The sequence below is a fragment of the Pholis gunnellus genome, assembly GCF_910591455.1.
Source record: "Pholis gunnellus genome assembly, chromosome: 6".
Taxonomy (NCBI): Eukaryota; Metazoa; Chordata; class Actinopteri; order Perciformes; family Pholidae; genus Pholis; species Pholis gunnellus.
Genome location: NC_136532.1, coordinates 4,731,486 through 4,752,983, shown reverse-complemented (window position 1 = coordinate 4,752,983; position 21,498 = coordinate 4,731,486). Strand labels below are relative to the sequence as shown.

At 41.7% G+C, this 21,498-nt stretch overlaps 2 protein-coding genes across 2 annotated transcripts; both read right to left on the bottom strand.

Annotated features, from left to right (window-relative positions):
• Nucleotides 1-9,068: 9,068 nt before the first annotated feature.
• LOC306697067 (uncharacterized protein) lies at nucleotides 9,069-15,619 on the bottom strand. Its single transcript, XM_079160809.1, has 2 exons — nucleotides 15,359-15,619; nucleotides 9,069-13,535 (listed from the first exon to the last, which is right to left on the bottom strand). Exons 1-2 carry the CDS (start codon nucleotides 15,528-15,530, stop codon nucleotides 10,285-10,287), a joined length of 3,423 nt encoding a protein of 1,140 aa, XP_079016935.1. The 5' UTR covers nucleotides 15,531-15,619; the 3' UTR covers nucleotides 9,069-10,284.
• Nucleotides 15,620-17,372: 1,753 nt separating this feature from the next.
• On the bottom strand, nucleotides 17,373-19,770 carry LOC306697808 (uncharacterized protein; the record flags this gene model as incomplete). Its single annotated transcript, XM_079161856.1, has 2 exons — nucleotides 17,373-19,104; nucleotides 19,599-19,770. 2 exons carry the CDS (start codon nucleotides 19,768-19,770, stop codon nucleotides 18,122-18,124), a joined length of 1,155 nt encoding a protein of 384 aa, XP_079017982.1. The 3' UTR covers nucleotides 17,373-18,121.
• Between the last annotated feature and the right edge of the window lie 1,728 nt (nucleotides 19,771-21,498).

The window sequence follows — 21,498 nt, the reverse complement described above, 5'->3', positions numbered from 1 at the left end:
AATGAATATTGTCCTCGGCGATTGATCTGTCGATTATTTTCTCGACTGAGTGATTAGCTGTTCGGTCAATAAATGTCAGAAAACTGTAAAAAAAATGTTGATCGGTGTTTCCCTGAGTCCATGATGACAACTCAAAGATATTCTGTTTACCGTCACAGAGTAAAGAAGTAAGAAAATATTCCCATCTGAGAAGCTGGAACCTGAGAATTTGGCCTTTTTTTTCTTTTTTTTTAATGACTCAAAGCGATTAATCGATTATCAAAATAGTTGCATATTTATTTGACGTTGCCGACTAATCGCTGCAGCTCTTTAATCGACCATCAAACTCTAAGCTCTAACTCTAAGCTCTACCGTTTGCACGTACACGCCGACATGATGCTCATTAACATCTATGGCCAAGCAAACGGTACCTGTCTGACAGCAAAACACAATCTGGAGCTATACCACACACCCACTGATTTAATATTAATATTCAAACATCTAATAGCTGACAGCTGGCTGATTAATGCTACCCCACCTTCTGCTCTCCTGTCTTCCACTCAGAAAAAAACACGTTCTCACTGCATTCAGCCTAAGCTATTACAACGACTGAGCTGCACTTAAAGGCCATTATTTATGTTCGAGCTCAGGCTGCCAGGTCAAAACTAGAGCATTTGTCTCCCATGGCTCCAAGTGAACTTATAATGCCACCATTACACAACTCTAATGTATCTGCTCCGTCCTCTTTTCGGCTATTACCTCATGTCACCTTGAAACGGTCGGATCTCTTCTCTGCTTTTCACTCGAGACGTTTCCGTAAAACATCAGTATGAGGTCATCACTTTAAACTGTGGGGCTGTAAACTCTGGGAGGCAGGAACAAAAGCTTGTGCTGATTATGTGATGGTCTGGATAACAGCATCAGTTTAAAAGCCCAGAGCCTGAAAGCAATGGTGGTCTGTGAAGTAGACCAAGAAATGGACTGAACTCAAACATCCATATAACCCACAACTAAAGGCATAGATAGAAAGGGTCTTTGATATTTAACTAGAATTACCGCCTCGCAGTTCTAGTCATGTTGCAGTTTATGTCCACATCCTTTCAAAACACCATCACTTTATCCTTTTATCCTATTGTGTGAAAATGTCGTAGTTAGCAGATGAGTTCCTGAGTCACAGCGACCTTTGATCACCAGATCAGTTCAACCTTGAGTCCAAGCGGACGCTCGTGCCTAAATTTGAAGAAATTCGCTCAAGTTGTTCCTGAGAAGCGACCAGGCGGACGTGAGCTCACGGTGACCTTTGGCCTTTAAAATCCACTCAGTTGTTCCTAATTCGAAGAAATTAGGAAAACCAAGATCAGTCTTCCACCATGTCTTCCTGCTACACTGGGTCCAGAAAATAAGCCCAACAGGCCATTTCTTCATCTCTTTAATAGTTTAGCCAATTAGCAACATTTTTCTCCATCTCTCTGATCATTTTGCGTGCAGCGGTGCTCAGCTGAGGACGTTAGCGGAAGGCTAAGCGGAACTATTTAGCAACATCTTCTCTCCCTCTTTAAAAAACCCGTCGCTAATATTGTAGCTTGCTAGAGCCTAAAACCACAGTTTATCATCTCAAACGTATGCAACATGTATTCTGGCACCCAACTGCCACTACGATTTGTGTTTGCCTCCAGTATTCATTTCCTTTGTTTTGCCTCCAGCTAACACCGTGACGTGAGCATGATGTCGGCTGTAAAAGGGTCTATTGCCCAATAATAACTCCACAATATGAAAAATACACAACCGTTCAGCCACAACAGGCCTCAATCAGAGCATGTAGTTGTTATATTATGGCTGGAATGTGGCCCATCACTCAAGATAAAGAAGAGCAAATGTGTCTCCTCAACCAACAGCTCACATGAAGCCTACTGCTTTGGCACAAACTAAATGCTAAATAGTATGAGTCAGCAAACCTTCTGCCAACTTTCACCGCCTACCTGTCTCTCCAGATTCATGCGCTTTTCCGACCCAAAATCTACACAAATCCTACATCCTGTGAAAATTAGAGCTCAGATTTGAAAACAAGCATAACTTCTTACACAAAAAAACGCAAACAAACAAACCCAAAGAAAAACTGGGGTCTGAAAATTGCTACGTTAGTAACCATGAAATTACAAGGCAACATTATGGCTTATACAGCTATAAAAACATAATTATGCACTGCGGCTTTATGAATACTGCGGTTTTCCAAATGAGGTCCCTTAGAAAAGCTGAATACCTTTCTGTTAATTTGTTCCCCTTTTCCCGGGCCTTTGATTTGACCGCTGTGGTGAGATAAGCGTTTATAAATCACGGGGTTAGCGACTGGGATCCTTTCTGCGAGCACAGAAGCGCGTCGGGCCGGAGTGGATATGGATTTGATTTGCGGTGCGCGCCGATGCTCCAGCCAATGCCGATGGCCAGGGAACGCTTCTGAAAACCATGATGGATTCCGCAGACATGGTTTTTTTGAGCTTGGGGGTTTCATCGCAAATCCATTTAAGCTTTTATGTAATTTGGTTAAATATACAGAATCCTTTTTATCTTTTTATGTGTCCATTTTCGACCCTCTAGCCTCAATGGAAAGTATGATGTCGAGGGGGAAATTCCCATCTAGACTGACTCTTTTATGGAACTTGAACTCTGCAGTGTGTGTGTGTGTGTGTGTGAACATGTAAGAGATAGAGTGAAAGTGATGCTGAGTGACAGAGTGGACAGAAGGTAAAGCTGGACGATGCTGTTTAGTACTATTGTGTTTGGTTTAAAGCCGCTCTCCCACTCCTGACTGCTGTCCAATCCAATTTCCACAGTGTTGACGAGAAGAGAAATATTTGCTGGAGCGCAAAATGTAATCCAGAAAATATAGGGAGCGCCAGGCTTCTCCAACCTGCTGAGCTTAATGAGAAAGAAGACGGCGAGACTGATGTTGTTAATGAGACCAGGGCGCCAGGGTCTTTTATACCAATGATTCCTGAGTATTTGGGGTCTAATCCAGGAGTCCACAAACCACTTTATGATTGAATGCACACCACTCAGTTTTCATAGTAATATAAAATAGATTTAAGAGAAGGAATTATGACCTGTTTAGCTCCAACACTGGCCTTAAGCAGCTTAAAATACACCAATCCCAATATGTTTCTATCAATATAAATCAAATCTTTTATTTCCCAATGATTTGAATTGTTGTTTTTAATGCAAACAACTAGTATAAATGACTTTAACAAAGTAAAGGGATATAGTTGATGATGATAATAAAATGTTTTGTTCATTAGCTATAGGGCTATTAGAAATATTCTCATTAATAGTTGTGAAAACTGTGAAACTATGATATTTCCTCTGACAGTAATTGTGATATCAAAATGTCATACCGTGACAGCCTGGGCACCCAAAATATGATGCAGTTTGCTGCATCAGACTGGGAGAGTAGCCGTGGACAGACACAAGGACGCACGCAACCAATTGCACGACCCTCCTGGCAGAGATAATAATAATAATTAATGTGAGAAAGGGTTAAGTAAAAACCCATTTCTATTACAGAGAGAAAAAATACATACAAGGCAATATTTTCTTTCTACATTTGTTATTAGAAAAATACACAAGTTCTATCTAGCTCTGCATGATCTGTCACACACACACACACACACACACAAAAACCTACAAAAAAAAACAACTCAAATTTACCAACTTAGTAATGTTGTGAGGACACTATCAGCATTGACTAGAAGGAAATATGCAAAACCACTAATAGTAAATGGACTTGCATAGCGCTTTTCCAGTCTTCTGACCACTTAAAGCGCTTTAATCATTCAGCCTTTCACACACTGATGACAGCGGCTACCATCACCTGCTCATCAGGGCCCCAACTAACCATTCATACCTATTCTTACAATTTGGGGTGTGTGTGTCTTGCCCAAGGACACGTGGCCATGGACTAGCAGAGCCGGTGATCAAACCGTTAATCCTCTGATTGATTGAAAGATCACTGCAGACCCATCACACCCTGGACACAAGCTGTTCCAACTCCTCCCCTCTGGGAGGCGCTACAGGGCTCTGTACGCCAAAACCACCAGACACAGGAACAGCTTCTCTCCAGTCGTCGTCACTCTCATGAACAAGTAAACAGACATATTGCATCTTCATTTGCACTACTTGCACTATTATCACCTTCTGCACTAATATCCCAAATCCATTGTCCATTGTGATTGTGTTGTTCTTTATGCTCATATATATTCTTAGATATATATTTATATTGTACCTAGTATTTAAACGTTAAATGTTTATGCTTAGTTTCTCTGTTCTACTTGTTGTCTTTAATGTCCTTGTTTTTATATTTCTCTTCTTTATTGTATATATTTCATGTGTTCCATGTACGCGCACACACACATGGCCAATAAAGCTGATTCTGATTCTGAAGGAGTCCTGATGCATAGATGCTGGCTCTAAATCTCCTCTCTCTCTCAAATGTATCACTTCTGATTTCACTTCTTCCAAAATTGTGTTATAGTCTCAGTCGGCCCGTTCTACACTATGTAATGTATAGTATAGTGGATAGTTCGACAGTGTTCCCAAAACGGTGTTGGGTCAGGGAGGTTTGTGACGTGTATTGCGTACTTATTTAACCTTGTTTATGTTTTACTTAGATTCAGTACGTATTTTTAAGCCCAACCATGATGTTTGTCCTTGAATACTGTATTCAATATCTGCCGGTAGTGATGCAGGCTCACTGCGATGACACGACTCTAAAAGAAATAACGTAATAAAACAAAGGAAGTCAGCTCCACGATTTAAACCCCCCAACCTGCAAAGGAAGGCAAACTTTTTTCTATAATGATTACAGCTGTTGGACTTTAATTGTTGTCTCTCTGTCTCTCTCTCGCTCTCTGTTTCTGTCTCTCTCTCTCTCAACCCACCCGGTCGAGGCGGATGGCCGCCCACCCAGAGACCGATTCAGCCCCAAGCTTTTTTTTCTCCCTTTGCCACTGTCACCCCGGCGAGTTCTCATGGGGGAATGTTGGGTCTCTATAAATCATAGAGAACAGTCTAACCTGCTCAGTATGAAAAGTGTCTGGACATGACTTCTGTTATGATTTGGCGCTATATGAATAAATTGCACTGAAATAAATTGAATGAAAATACCCATTACGGTTTCCCTTGGTAGATAAATGGCGTCTAGTTATACAGTATAGAAGACGAATGTGCATTTTGAATGTACTGTAGTCCCCCCGCCCCCCCCAAGGCCTACTCACACTTACTCCATCAATCACATAATGACACAAAGTAAAACAGGTCATCCGAGATGATTACAAATATTTGCTTGTTTGAAACGGATACTGTGGTCGAGGTTTGGGTTAGGAGGGCGGAGGGTTTGCAGCTGTGCAAACACAATCGAGATGATTAATGAACCCACCTGTGAGCGGCTAATGGTTCAGCATGACACAGACTGGAGCTGCCGCAGCTCTGGAACCACGACCTGCCACTGATTATCCACCACGACACGGAGGATACAGAATAAAGACGTAGGCCAGATTAGAGACAGTTGCTGCAATTTTCTTCCATTATAAATCCCCTATTATCTTTCACTTTGTGGGCCCCATGAAACTACAACTACATACATATCCAAACCTCACCCAGATTCAACCTCAATGCGAGCCAGGCCATCTGAATCGAATCCCGATGCGAGCGATATCTGATCTCGGAGTGTACAGACTTGATTGTCAATGCGTCCTGGCATGATGGGATGACAAAAGTCTCATTGAAGAGACAAATGTAAGCAGGTTTTAGAAGGTGTCGTGCCATTATTTCACTTCAAACTGACAGCCGTGGCAGGATGGTGGTATGAGGGAGTGTCGGTGGTGGGGGCCAATCACAACTCGACATTACAACATCCCGGTTAACCTGAAGTGCCTTCAGTTTCAGACAGTCAGACAGACAGACCTACAGACTGACAGACAGACATGTAAACAGACGGACAGATAGGCCAACAGAAAGACAGATAGAGAGACAATTAGACATAGGGATAGACAGGTGGACAGTCAGGCAAGTGGATACAAAATGAACAGAGGGGAACACGACTGTGGGGAAAGGTAAAGTGTAGAGTGACTGGAGAACAGGTTAGGATTCAAACTGTCGTTGGAAATGTTCTCGTTTATGAAGCGTGTCCTGTTCAGAAGGGACGAGGTAACATGTGTTGGACGTTGAAGCAAGGCTCTAACAGGCTGTAGACACAGTCCGACATCCACGGCGGTTAGCCAGCATGCCAAGCTACTTTCAGTAGACCTGTAGCACAGCGACCCCACAAACCTCTGGCCTGAACCACAGCAGCAGGAGACCTCCAGGAGGGTCTCACCCGTCTGTCCTTCTGGTGTTGTCTCCTGGATGCTTTCATCACCTCCCGTCCATCGCTCTTATGGAGATAACGAAGTGATACAGAAAACAAAGAAAAGCTTGCGTAATGTGTTAATGCAACTGAATGTGAATCTACCTCCACAAGATGTTAGGTTTAGTAAGCAGTCTTTACAACACGCATTGGTAGTAATAATACACATTTTGACATTAAGATAATCATCAAATTCAGCCAGACCCGAATGCTTCAATTGTTATATTTTCCCTTAAGCTAATGAATAACAATGGAGTGACTACGATTACGTGGCAGTGTGACTCAACTAAATATTCAGCTTGACGGTCTTCTTGTTTCTGTTCCACTCTTCTCTGCTGCTTCCCAGGAGTTGGTAAATTATACGAAACTGCAGGAATGCAATTGGTTGAATTTGGCAAACAGTTGGTTTAAAGGGTCAGATTTGATCATGTGAAAATGCCCAAGCTGACATCATTTTAAACAAAAAAAGTTGCCTATGAATACACTGTTATTTAATAATTGTATTTTCAATGACACAGCAAATAGCAATGTAACCAGATGTAAGCATTCCGGTGTGAACAAATCTCAACAACTATTCTGCCTTTCGTTCACATCTTGAAAGTCAGAGAACATAAAGAACAAGCTATCTACAAGCTAGTCACCTAGAAACGGATCAATATTTTCACCTCAAGACAATCTTAAATATGACTTAGTAAGGCTAGTGAAAAATTGTTTGACATTTAAGTTCAACACACATGAAACTTGCCCTTGTCTTTTATCAAAGATCATACAGAAAGTGATCTTTTGTGTTATATCTACAGTTACATAACTCAAACCATTATCTTATTCAAAAGTTTAAAGTAAGTGCCATCAGTCCAAGTGTATATTTTAAATGTGGGGGTCAAGCAGGAGTACAGAAATTGAGAACTATAGGCTTTGTATGTATAGTTCCCAACCTTTTTAGCATGTCGTTGCTTACGTGTGACACCTCATCACAATTAATAGCCTTAGTGTGGAAAAGAACTTGAGCAGTTAAATAATAAAAATAAATCCCTCTCAGAATCTGCTGATCAGTCGTGAAGGTGAGCATCCTTCACGACTTCAGCAGTCTATCAAACGGAAATTTCAAACTGCTGCCAAAATATTTTGTGTGCTATATTATTGCTGTTGTTTTTGTCATGTGTTTTCTTGCTGTTGCTGTCATTAAAAGTGTCACATGATTTTACAAATGATTTATCTTGTTCATGTGCTTGAATGTACAAAATCACATTTGCATTTGTGTTATAAAAACATTTTCTACTGATTAAATAATTAACATTGCGCAACTTTTGTCATTTTCAATAGGCCAAATATGAAATATTGCAGGATTTAAATGATGGAATACTTAACATTTGAAATACCTATTTAAGGAACACTTTTGCATTCAGCCCAGAGAGTCTTTTTATTCAATTTTGCTGACCTCATATGGCCTCATATCTTTTTAGGATTAGACAAGACTGAAATCAGTAGTCAGACAATGTGCACTATTGAAGTGAACCCTTGTGAGGGTGAATGTCTTAAAATACATGAAAATTCAACTTTTCATTGCAAAAAGCAATGAAACTTAAACTTCTTGTTTAAGTTCATAACACAGAATATCTGCTCACACAAATATGTGCAGCCAAACAAGCTTAGCATTTTCTTTGCAAATGTTCGCATTTCTGGAAACTTTCCTTTATCCAGCTGCCGGTAATAATGCACGAGAGAGAGAGATGCTGTTGCCGGCTGAGCGATTCATTGTCACACTACAGCTCCATCAGCTCCAGCTGCAGGTGAGGCGGAGCATCATCAGGGTCCACGCTGAAGGGAGAAGAGAAAAGCAACGTGTCCTCTTCAATCGCTGCAAAAATCCCGAAAGCGGTCGTTAAACTCATCGGGATGCGATGGTTTCCTGGAAGCGGCGGCCCTCGGTATCGACTTTCCTTTTTTTTTACTTGCCGAAGCCGTGACAGTTGAAGGGTCTGAGCAAATGTCAAACAGCCAGACAGTTACAGAGTGGTGCTGCCACCATGAGGTAAAAAGAGGAATTGCATGTTGCATTTGTATGATTTATTCATTGTTTTGACTGTGCTGGCGGGCCATAAATAATGCATTTTAAGACAGAAGGCGCGGCCCGTATAAAATCTGACCTCGGGCCGTGATTGACCCGCGGGCCGGACTTTGGACATGCCTGGTTTAAAGTAATCTACGGGACGTGCAACAGCAACATTATTTCTGAATGGAACATCTGAATGTGAAGCTGAGGACATTTAGGACAGACATATAGTCTGTTCACTTCTGAGTGAGTCCTGCCTACTCTAGTGTTCAGAGGAGGAAGTGACACATCATCAGGTGATTCTGCAGGGAGGTGCATACAATAAATACATATGTCTATGGCCACACGTCCTACGTGTATGGTCCGCCACATAAGGTGCCATCCTAAACCAATTAACAGGGAGACTTAAAGAAAGAGTGCCTAGTGTGGGTATAGGGCTGGAGGGATGATGTATTGTTGTAGGTATCTCACAGGTTTCCTCAACAAAGAACCCAATGGGGATTTTTTCCATGTAAGCTTCAAAATTCACGGGTTCCTTTTTACTGACGGATTCTAAGCTTTTTTTTTAGCCACAGATCTTATTTCAGGCATCTAAACAAAAACCCATTGACGAGACAACAGAAACTGAAGTGCAACCGTGCCGACTCATTCCCTGGTTTTAGGACTCATTCCTGCAGTGCAGACCACAGGAACCCGCTCCAAATGTCTGTCCGTCAGCTGCCCGGAACAACATTGTTCAAGCATCAACAGTACAACCATTTAAGGCAGAAAAAAAGTGAATTACTTTTATTAAACATTTAAAAAACATAAAAAATAAATTTACTTAGTGGGTTTTACAGATCCATTGTGCACTTTTAAAAACACACTCATTACATATAAGTCAAGGCGTTAAGGCATTTAGACAACAAAGACGCAAGGTTTCTTTTCTGATGAGTCACTAAAACCCAAACCCCCGTGTTCAAAAATATTTACAGATGATTCACAACTTCTCTATAAAACAGTGAATACTACCAATACCAGACAAACTTCATTTCAACTGAAGCCTTCTTAAGTTACCATGGTGACATAGAGTATTCATTTTGAGTTTATTTAAAAAACCTTTAGTTTTTAAGTATTTGGGAGCAGCACAGGCTGCTGTGAAGCGCCCAGGGAGCAGCTTTGGGTTCAGTGTGTCGCTCAAGGACACTTCCAACATGCAGACAGGAGGAGCCAAGGATCCAACCGCCAACCTTGTGGTTAAAGGATGACCCGACCCACTCCACCCACTGAGCCCCAAACTCAAAGGAAAAAAGCTGATTTTATTTACATTGAAGACGATAACATTTATGACTAGAATTAGCTCCTCGTGGTTGTATGCCTCCGCCAACCAGTCACGCTGCAGTTTACATCCTGTCGAAAAATGTCAACACATCATTTTATCCCATTACATATTTGTGTGAAATGGCCCGGACAGACGGACCAACAACCCCAAAACATACCGTCTCCAACCTCAACTGTCACTTGCACAAAGGAACAAACAAGACAATTCAAAGGGGAACTCTACTGATCTAGACAGCATATGAATCACACCTGTAGCCTGTTCCTCATCTCTGTCTGAGGCTAACAGATTGAGGCTACATTATTAGCTGCTACTAGCACACCAAAAACACTTGGCAATGTTGAGTGGTGGGTAATGTAGGCTCAGAATTTGACATGGATGGATGGATGGATGGAAATCTCTGGTTCTGCTGCATCGATTTGTTTTTTAACTGTCAACCGGGAGTCGAGACGAGTGCAATGCTAATTCGGTAAAAGAAATGTACTGAAAATACCAGTAATTAATCTGAAGTACGGCGTATCCAATGCTGCTGGGTTTTTAAGAAGAGGAACTTTCCTCGTCACTTGTGTGCACACTCTTGTGCTTGTTGAGTTTAGACCAGGTGGAGAACTGTTCCCCACAAGTACTGCATTTGTAGGGCTTCTCCCCAGTGTGCAACCTCATGTGGCATTTCAGGTCGGATCTGTGACCGAACACCTTGTCGCACACGTCGCAAACGTACGGCTTTTCCCCCGTGTGCGTCCTGCTGTGCCTTCTCAAGGTGGTCAGGACGGCAAATCTTCTCTTGCAAGAGGTGCACTTGAAGGGCTTCTCCCCTGAATGCACTCGCCGGTGATTTTTGAAGGACGAGGAATCCGCAAACTCCTTCCCGCAGTCGCCGCAGGTGTAGGGCTTCTCACCCGTGTGAATTCTCAGGTGCTTCTTCATGTTCGCACTCGAGGTGAAGCTTTTATCGCAGATGTCGCACTTGAACGGCTTTTCCCCCGTGTGCACCCGAAGGTGCAGGTCGTGGTTGAACTGCCGGTTGAACTCTTTCCCGCACACGTTGCATTTGAAAGGCTTCTCGGCGGCGTGAACCACTAAGTGTTTATTCAAGTCCCAACTCTCCCTGAACATTTTCCCACAAGTGTCGCATTTGAAAGCCTTCTCCACAGTGTGGGATTTCATGTGAAATTTGTAGTTTTTGAAATTCGTCATCACCTTGCCGCACCGGTCACACTTGTAAGGGTTGTCATCGTCCTTGATGCTACCACCTGATGTTCTCCCGTCTTTCTGATTTGGTGTTGGGTCGGTACTTACGTTTGATGTTGTGCTCTCACTTTTACATTTCTCCCTTTGTGTTTGCCGTGTACTTCTGGTTGATGTTGTAGCTGCATTGGTCGATGTTGTCCTTTCATACCTGCGTCTCTTATTTGGGGTTGGGTCAGTAATTCCATTTGATGTTGCGCTGGCATCGTTTTGTCTCTTATTTGGTGTTGCCTTTGTACTTGACGTTACTTTCCCATCCTTGGGTTTCTTATTTGGTGTTGCCTTTGTACTTGTAGTTGACGTTACTTTCCCATCGTTGGGTTTCTTATTTGTTGTTGGCTTAATACTTTTAGCTGATGTGTTCTCACCGTTACAATTCATATTTGCTGTTGGCTCAATACTTCCAGTAGAAGTTGTGTTCCGACCATTGGGTTTCTCATTTTGTGCTTGTTCAGTACTTGCAGTTGGTGTTATTGTCCCATCGTTGGGTTTACTATTCGCTGTTGGATCAGTTCTTTCAGCTGATGTTGTCTTCTCATTATTACATTTCTTACTTGGTGTTGGCTCACTGTTTCCACTTGATATTGGGTCAACATCATTGCATTTCTCCTTTGGTGTCTGCTTGGTGCCACTGGTTGATGTTGTGGTCTTATTGTTGCCTTTCTTAGTAGGTGTTAGCTCGGTTCTTCTGGTTGACGTTTTATTCCCATCGCTACGTTTCTTACTTAGCGTTGGCTCAACACTTCCAGTCGAGGTTGGTCTCACATCTTGGCTTTTCTTATTTGGTGTTGGCTCATTATTTCCTTTTGATATTGGGTCATCATCATTACATTTCTCGTTTGGTGTCTGCTTGGTGCCTCTAGCTGATGTTGTGGTCTTAATGTTACATTTCTTTTTTGGTGTCGGTTCTGTACTCTTAGTTGATGTCGTCTTCTCACCATTATGTTTCTTACCAGGCGTTCGCTCAGTACTTCTGGTTGATGGTTTTTTCCTGTTGCTATGATTCTTATTTGGTGTTGTCTCAGCATCTGTATTCGATGTTACGTCCTTGTCTTTGCATTTTTTATGTGGTGTTGTTTTAGTACTTGTAGTTGATGTTGTCTTTTCATTGTTAGATTTCTTATTAGGTGTTGGCTCAAAACGTCCAGTTGAGGTTGGCATTCCATCTTTGCTTTTCTTATTCTGTGTTAGTTTACCATTTCCTGTTGCCGTCTCATTTGAGGTTGAGCTCTCATAATTATCTTGCCTACGTGGTGTTGGCTCAGTACTAGTTACTAATGTTTTTCCATTATCCATTTTCATATTTGATGTCGGCTCAGTGGGCCCACCCCCATTTGATTTTACGTTACCATCACCAGTCTTGTGTGGTGTTGTCTCAAAACTTCTGATTGACGTTGTGTTCTCATTATTATGTTTCTTATTCAGCGTTTGCTCACTATTTCCACTTGATGCTGGGTTGTCATTGTTATGTTTGTTATTTGGTGTTAGCTCGGTACTTCTAGTTGAAGCTATGTTCTCATCACCACATATCTTATTTGATGTTTCCTCGGTACTTGTAGCTGGTGTTGTGTTCTCGTCGGTGCTTTTCTTTGATGTTTCCTCGGTGCTTGTAGCTGGTGTTGTGTTCTTGTTGGTGCTTTTCTTATTTGATGTTTCCTCGGTGCTTGTACCTGGTGTCGTGTTCTCGTCGGTGCTTTTCTTATTTGATGTTTCCTTGGTGCTTGTAGCCGGTGTTGTGTTCTCGTTGGTGCTTTTCTTATTTGATGTTTCCTTGGTACTTGTAGCCGGTGTTGTGTTCTCGTTGGTGCTTTTCTTATTTGATGTTTCCTTGGTACTTGTAGCCGGTGTTGTGTTCTCGTTGGTGCTTTTCTTATTTGATGCTTCCTCGGTGCTTGTAGCTGGTGTGTTCTCGTCGGTGCTTTTCTTAGAAGTTTCCTCGGTGCTTGTAGCCGGTGTTGTGTTCTTGTTGGTGCTTTTCTTATTTGATGTTTCCTCGGTACTTGTAGCTGGTGTTGTGTTCGCGTCGTTGCTTTTCTTATCAGATGTTTGCTCAGTACCTATAGCTGATGTTGTGTTCTCGTCGTTGCTTTTATTATTTGGTGTTGACTCAATATGTCTAGTTGGCGTTGCATTTTCGTGGCTACTAGTTATTGGATCTTGGCTCTCAGCTCTCACACGAGAGCTGGGAGAGAGGAGCTGGTGGTCAGTGCTCGGGGCTGATGCTGCAGAACTCTGCTTGTCAGATTCAGATAATATGTCTCTGTTTGAGGTGCTGGATTGGCGATCTTTATTCGCTGCGCTTTCAGTTTGGTCAGGGTCCAAAGGCTGAGACTGCACACTTCCCTCACGAGTTGAAGTCAATTTAGAGGCTTCAGTCTCCCGTTGCTGTGCAAGCTGCTGTCGTTCCTGACTAATGCACATTTCCTCATGTTCCTCTTTAATCGGTGGAGGATCTGGAGGAACCAAACTTGTACACGCATCCTGTTGCTGAATGAGCAGAACCTCCTCTTCCTCCTTATGGACACATATCTGGAGAAGCTCTGAAAGGAAGGACAAAGGAATGGTGAAATGTTGGAAATATATAAGCCTATAGTTAACAGTTATGATTAAAGGCCTTTACACACTGTGTGACAAACAGCACAAAATTGCAAGATGCTCTCCCTCAAATATTATGTGGACTTTTATTGTGAAAGGGACAGAAGCGGTGGATTTGGCCTGCGCTGCCAATTTTTGCGTATATCTATATATATACAGTGGCTTGCAAAAGTATTCATACCCCTTGAACTTTTCCACATTTTGTCACATTACACGCCACAAACATAAATATATTTTAATGGAATTTTATGTGAAAGACCAACACAAAGTGTCACACAATTGTGAAGTACAAAGAAAATGATACATGTTTTTAAATTTTTTTCACAAATAAAAAACTGAAAAGTGCAGTGTGCAAAATTTGCACTGTCAGTTCTGTTTTTGAATAAAGGGTTAGAAACTAATGCTTTTTTGTTTTTGTATCAGATTCATCGACTAATCGAAAAAATAATCGACAGATTAATCGATTATTAAAATAATCGTGAGTTGCAGCCCTACCCCCTACCAATGACAGTGAATGCACAACACATTCATATTTCATATTCAGTTTTGTTACATGCTGTTTTCTTTAGAGACGTACCATTTTAGAAACTTATATCTCTTCCCAACCTCTCTGGGTAACGAGTATCACTATAACACAACGTAAAACCTTCAAACCCACACAACCAGCAAGAGAATGAAGAATATCTTAAACCATTGCATGAGAGTCTATGGAGCAGAGCGGGATAGTTGTCGGACCCTGGTAGGAGCTGGCCAAAGCTGCGCTGTGATTGGCCAGTAAGCGTTTGAGGGTGGGACAATGGCATGCATAGTTCCCTTTTTTGTGTATACAATGGTGAAAAACCTTGATACAACATCTTCCCCAGGAATGTCATTTCATTAAAATTCAAATATTTAAAGAGCTGCAATACCAATCACCTTTGTGTTATAGTGACTAAACAGAATCAACATCACATTTAGAGGGTGTTGCAATATAGCCTAGACAGCCAGCGCTGACACGCAGGATAAACATTCCTGTACAGGTTCACCCTGGAAGACGATATGTTCCCATGAGATCGTCAGCCACCAGGTAGCATACAGAACTGTACAGTGAAAGGAAGGGTTATAGGGAACCAACGTAAAAGCTGCTGGTGCCGCTGTTCTACAGCCATTACATTGTGCAATAAGGGGGCAATAAAGTATATCTTACCTTATCTTAACACAATGCTGATTGAGCCTATATATACCTGCTGATGTTTGCATGATATATTTGCAGTATTATGAACTGGGTGTCCTCTGCTTAACTCTTAACACAATCCCATTTTTACCACTCAAACAGATATTCTAAATCAACCAGGACTGAAATCTTAAGGATTGCCACTCTAACAGTAACGGAGTACAATAGTGCCTCCGAATCGTAAAAGAGTAAAAGTACAAGTAGCATGAGTACCTTTAAAGCTGTATTTAGATACAGTACTTGAGTAAATACTTTGCTTGTTGACAGAAAGTTGTCCCACATAGTAAGTTAGCAGTAGTTAAGGCTACAGTGTGTGTAATAAGCATTGTGAGAGTATTTGGTTCACAATAAGCATATTAAAGTATGTACTAACTATTGTTATGCGCTCTGCCCACATGTATATTAGTCTGTCGCAGCATTAATCTCCCTAAAAACCAAATTACCCGTCACACCTGTTAAACTGGTCCATAGGGCGGGGCTCGACATGGCAACACGATATACATAAAGTGAGCGTTTAACACAGAACAGGCTTCATTAGAAAGTATTTCTGCCAACCTGTCCGGTGTAACTTTATCTCAGGTGACAAAACGGCATTCAGGAGTCTGCGTTGACGAGCGATTTCTGCCTCGTAGTTTTCTATTTTCCTTTCGAAGGCTCCCAATATATCTTGAGCCGCCGCGGTCATTCTGTCACACACGAACCGCCTCATACTTTGGACTGTAGACATCACGGAATTAAAATCCAAACACTCGTTATCATTAAAATAAAAAAAAAAAAACTTCGTCAAACTCTTTGGAGCTAACAGAACGTGCGTTCTTTTTGTCAGTTTACTTCCGCTTCAGACCTTACTTGAGGCTATAAACAAGTTATTCTTCGTTGTGGTTTTCATGGGCAGACCGTGGGCGCGAGCCGCGCTTTGCTGCCGCTGTGGTTTGGAGTTGTCACTACATCTTAGTCGCCCCTCCATCAGAGTATTTAAGGAGAAAGTGTAGCAAATTCAATGGAATAATAAGCACGTTATGAAATAAAACTCTTTTTCAATAAACTCTCTCAACAGAAGTCCCAGACAGCAGCAGCTCTTGATTCCTTACCTTTTTATTGTTAAATACTATAGGGCTGCAACTAACGATTATTTTAATAATCGATTAATATGTCGATTATTTGTTCGATTAATCGATGAATCGGATCAAAAAACAAAAAGCATTAATTTCCAACCCTTTATTAAAAAACAGAACTGAGACAGAACACACACACACACATATATATATATATCATCTGTTACATTCAGACGCTTACCAATTGAGTTCACAGAATAGAGCGGTGCAGGAATGAGTCCTAAAACACAGCAATGAGTCAGCGTTTTTGCATTTCTGGTTCCCTCGTCTCAAAGTCAATTTGTTTGATTTTTTAATGGGTTTTTGGTTTAGATGCCTGAAATAAAACCTGTGGTTAACACCAGCTGAAGAGATTTTAACGGTTTGTTCTACGACATAAAATATGTCCCAAGAGCAGCGGGGGCAGTGGATCCCAGCACATATTGTCATTCTGAGTAGTGAAATTTGGGAAGTATGGAAGTAAAGGAAAAAGTAATAATATGGCTGACTTCTTGAGAGACACTGGTTTGATAATAAAAAAAGAATCAAGTATGTAGATGGCACAGTTATGGCCCAGATCCAGAAGGTGGCAGTAATGCAACATAACGGATGTCAGCTACCGTAAAATGTCCAAGGATGAAGAAGTACAACAGCGACAAGCCGGGAATAGGCTGGACAGAAACGTGAGACGGTAGCTATGGGTACATCCCAAGTCTCTTAATTGTCATTTCCTCGCTCGAACCGGAAGTTCTGCGCCGCCATATTGACGGCCGTCCCAAAGCTCTTATTTAGCTCGGAGGAGCGAGGAGGGTTCTACGAGGAGCCATGAGCGAGGACCCACGAGAACAGATTTCCAGGAAGTGTTTTAACGGCCGACACGCCCCCTCATTGTTCATCAGTCATGTATGCATTGGACACTGCAGCTGATCGGACTGACTGACTGAGTTTAACACCAGAGTGAAGACAGATCAGATTAAACTCTAGTTTATATTTGATATGTTTTGTGATTCACCGTCTGGTTTAAATAGATGTTCATTGTAGTCTGAACAACAAAAGAGCCACAAACAACTTTCTTCATTTATTAGAAAGATTTGTCTTTTCATGATCTGATATTTCCCTCAATAACTTTTATTATGGATACAATTAAAGTCAGAGATCTTTTTACATCATGTATCATCATTTCATTCAGTCACGTGAGGCTGATCATTCCTGCGTGTCGGGTTTGATGAGTTTTATCATTTAAGAGAAACAATAATCATATTCTGGGTTATTTAATGTCGATGTCACAATCTTAATTTCAAAACTTACAGACGCAAATAATGCATAAATAATACGAGCGCATTCCGCCGGTAGAAATCGATCCTGATCTTATAAACAGAACACAGACACAGTTTGTTAACAGGCTATAGAGAGACAACACCTCTACAGTCATGATCACTGTGTGTCTTTATTAGTACATAAAGCAAACACGTTGGTTCCTTAAAAAGACAAATAAATAAATGGACTCCCAATGAGAGTCAGAGATGAGCAAAGGCATTCATTAAGATAACGACTCATGGACAATCATATTGGTCGAGGTGAAACTGACTGCTCCTCCCTCTACATGCAACGATGTAATGAGACTCCAACTCTGGATCATGATTATCCATGCCAAACTCGGTTATTTATATACACATATATATATAGAATCAATTATGATATGTATACTATAATATATGTATGGCTGTATTCTTATGCATTTCCTTTTATGTGGCTCGTGCTGAACACGTTTTTGTTTCATTGCACTGTAAACAAATACATTATTCAACAAGATAAAAGCACAAAGAACTTCCAAAAAAACCCCAAAAGAATGAACTAATCAACGGATTGAAGTTTGACTCTCGATCCATACAGACTCTAAACAGCCTTGTTTGTAGATTTGTAAATTCCAAGCCCTCTGTTTAGTCGGACCAGCGCATTCAGTGTGACATGTTAGAGAAACATTGAGGAACAATTAGTCTATTTTGTCCTTAAACAGCTCTGGGACATCAAAATCGTTTGACCAACAGTTAAAAATCCAACGTATTCAATTCATAATAGCAGCCGTTAGAGAAACAGGGACCAGTGTATGTTTGGATCTTTTTCCTCGTTTCTTTCAAACAATTAGAACTATTTCCGCCATGTGGGGACCGCAGGGAGTTGCTGCGTGCCGAACACACAGCTGAATCCCAACAGTCTGATCTTACTAAATCTTGAGTATTAAGCCCTGCAGCTTCTCCCGTGCGTGGATCCTCCCGTGCAACCTCAGCCCCGTGCCGTGAGCGAAGTTCCTCCCGCACACGCTGCACTTATACGGCTTCTCCCCCGTGTGGACCCGGGTGTGTATCTTCAGCGTCGTGCCGACGGCGAACCCTTTCCCGCACAAAGCGCATTTGTAAGGTTTCTCCCCCGTGTGCACCCGGACGTGGTTCTTCAGCGACGAGTCGTAGGAGAACCCCTTCCCGCAGTGGACGCAGCTGTACGGCTTCTCCCCCGTGTGAGTGCGGTTGTGCCTCCTCAGGTCCGCCCCGCGGCTGAACCCCTTCCCGCAGGTGACGCAGGCGTGGGGCTTCTCGCCCACGTGAGTCTTCACGTGAGTGGCGCGGTTCGAGCGACAGTTGAACTCCTTCCCGCACACCGGGCACCCGAAGGGCTTCCCCTCCGCGTGGGTCTTCGCGTGCTTCCTCAGCAGGGCCTTCCGGGCGAACCCTTTGCCGCAAGTCTCGCACTTGTAGCGCTTTTCGCCCGCGTGGGTCCTCTCATGAACTTTTAGCTTTAAGAAATCGCAAAACTCCTCAGCGCAAAACAGGCATTTGAAGCGTTTGTGCTCCGGTTTCCGATCGGCGTCCTGGTCTTGGCCTTTGGCTCGGCGAGCGTTGCGATGGAGGCCGTGGTCACCGTTTGGGTCCAACACGCCCGAACCCTCTTCGTCGAATTCGGGTTTGATCGCCGTGACTGAGATGTGGGTCGGTGAATTCGAAAGCAGAGTCCGATCCCTTCCCGCGCAAGAAGGCCTCGACGTCGACCCATCGGTCTCCTGTGCCTCCTGACTGGTGCGCAGTTCCTCCTGTTCCTCCTTAATCCGAGGAGGATCGGGGTCCTGTCGGTCCAGACCGGGGCTCCTCTCCTGATTACAAAGCTGCCGGTCGGCGAGAACCTCGTCGTTACAGACGGATGGCTGTGTGATGTCTGAGAGGGAGGACAGGAGAGGCGTTAGTGGTTAGGTTTAAAGAAGGACCCATGCGAAATGTGCGTTCCACAGAGTCCCACATCTGTCTTTTTAGTGATTTTTATGTATTCAAACACTTTTATATCTAAACAATTTTATTTATTTATTGTCTTTTCAAATATAAAATGTTTTCCAGTTTTGTATTCATCGGTTGAAATTGTTTAATTACACTTCAAATGCAAGTACAAAGTGCATGCTTTCTTATACCACTTTCATTTATTTTATCTGTCAAAGGAAGGTTTTCTGTTTTTCTGTATATTTTAAAATGTACAGACCTTTGAGCTTGGCAAACTGCACTTACACTGTGCGTCACGTTAGATTCTATATAATCACGTTGATGCATGAATGTGTAAGCAGCGGTTTAATGTTGCAGCCGTAGTAATAAAGAGAATAGAAGCAGATCCGTGATGCGATGACTTATCAAAGGGACCGGTTAAGGTTCTTTTGTTCTCACTTTTCTTGTGTAGTTTGATCACCGGCTTCAGAACCACGTCCAGCAGTTTGCGCTGCCGGTAGATCTCCTCCTCGTACACCACCACGGTTTTCTCAAACACGCCCAGAATTTCCGCAGCAGCAGCGGTTAGTCGCTCGTTCACGAAGTCTCGGAAACAGAAGACGGACGACATGTTGCGCGAGTTAATGCCGATTTGATTTGAATGAGCTTCAAAAACACATCGGCTGGGCCAGTTTCTAACAAGCAGTCCGCTATGTTGTCGTTTTTATTCTTACTTCCGCCGGACTCATTATGATGTTACTCCGGTCTAAAGGGAACGATTGCTGCTGGCGGAAGTGGGGTCATTTTTTTCATTTAAATGTATTTAATGAAATGTATTGATTATTCTTGTCAAATTCTATATACATGGGTGTACGTTTACAAACCACTGACTTATTTTTGTGTTTTTTTTACAACGAGTTTGAACTGTATATACCAACTATTAAATGCTGTACCGACAAAAAGACCATAAAAACAGTAATGGGATGCATTGCCTCTGATATAGGTTTGTAATTACACAGTCAGAATGTGTGCCCTAGTGTCCTTCTTTTCTCTTTTTCTGTTCTATTATTTATTTACGTTTTTCTATTTCCATTTTAATTTGTTATGCTTTTATTTCTGTCTATCTTCCTTATCCCACATGTTAGTTTGAATGTATGTATTCGACAATAAAAACAGATAGATAAGTCATAGTGGAAATTAGCCATCACACTAGTTATCGAGTGCCTTTTTACATCTATTTCATAAGACGTTTGATTGTACAACATAATGATTGTGTGCCGGTGTAATTCAGGTACAGAATTAGAAGGACACTCAGGGTGTATTCATCTCTAAATACTAGTAGATAAATAGATATCTATATTGTCGTGTCATGCACACAACGTGCTCGACCCTGATGGGTTTAAAAGTCACCAAAAACACAGCTGCAGCGGACACACATCTCATTAAGTTTCATTCAATTACAAAATGACAGGTTGCTTCACCGTTCGACCAAAACATTCTGCCTCCTCTCTCAGGCCTGGTCAGTAAAATCTGCTACAAGAAAAGCTTCTTTCTCCTGAAGCACAACTCAAGTTTTTCATTCCGCCAAAAGAAATGAACATAAAGATAGCAAAAGGAAACGTGCAGATTTTATCTTCCTTCATTTGTCATCAAACCTTTGAAAACACCTTTGGTAGTATAGTTGTATTTGATGTAGTAGTTGTATTTGATGTAGTAGTCGTCGCTGTGTATTTGATTCACATTCTCACGTAGTGACTTCTCTTCTCCTCAGATGAGTGCAGAGTTCCGATCCAAACTTGGGATAACAGAGTTTCTTCCACGTCTTCTTCTACTGCATGAATGTACTCAGAGGGGTCATACGGGTCATATTTGCCACACTTTTTATGACAAACCATTCAAGATGAGTTTCATAGGCATATTATACGATGCTATTTTTTATGTCATTCTATACTATCATATTTCTAAGTTTTTTGTCTCTTATGGTATACTATACTATATTTTCTATGACTCTTATGGCTTACTATACAATATTTTCATGATGTGTTGACATTTGTATGGCATGCTATAATTTCATGTTTAATGATAATCAGGACTTTTTCACAACATACTATACAATAAGATCTTTTATGTTTTTATATATACACTGACCTATGACATATTTATATTTTAAACATCTTTTCTGACTTTACTTTAATGACACTTAACTTCGATGTATTCATGACATGTTATGACTAATTGCATAATACACTATATTACATTACTATGGCATACTATAGTACATCTCTATGAAGTGTTTCATGACTCTTATAGCAGACTATATGATTTTTGTAATGACAATGCTATACAGAATGCTAACTCT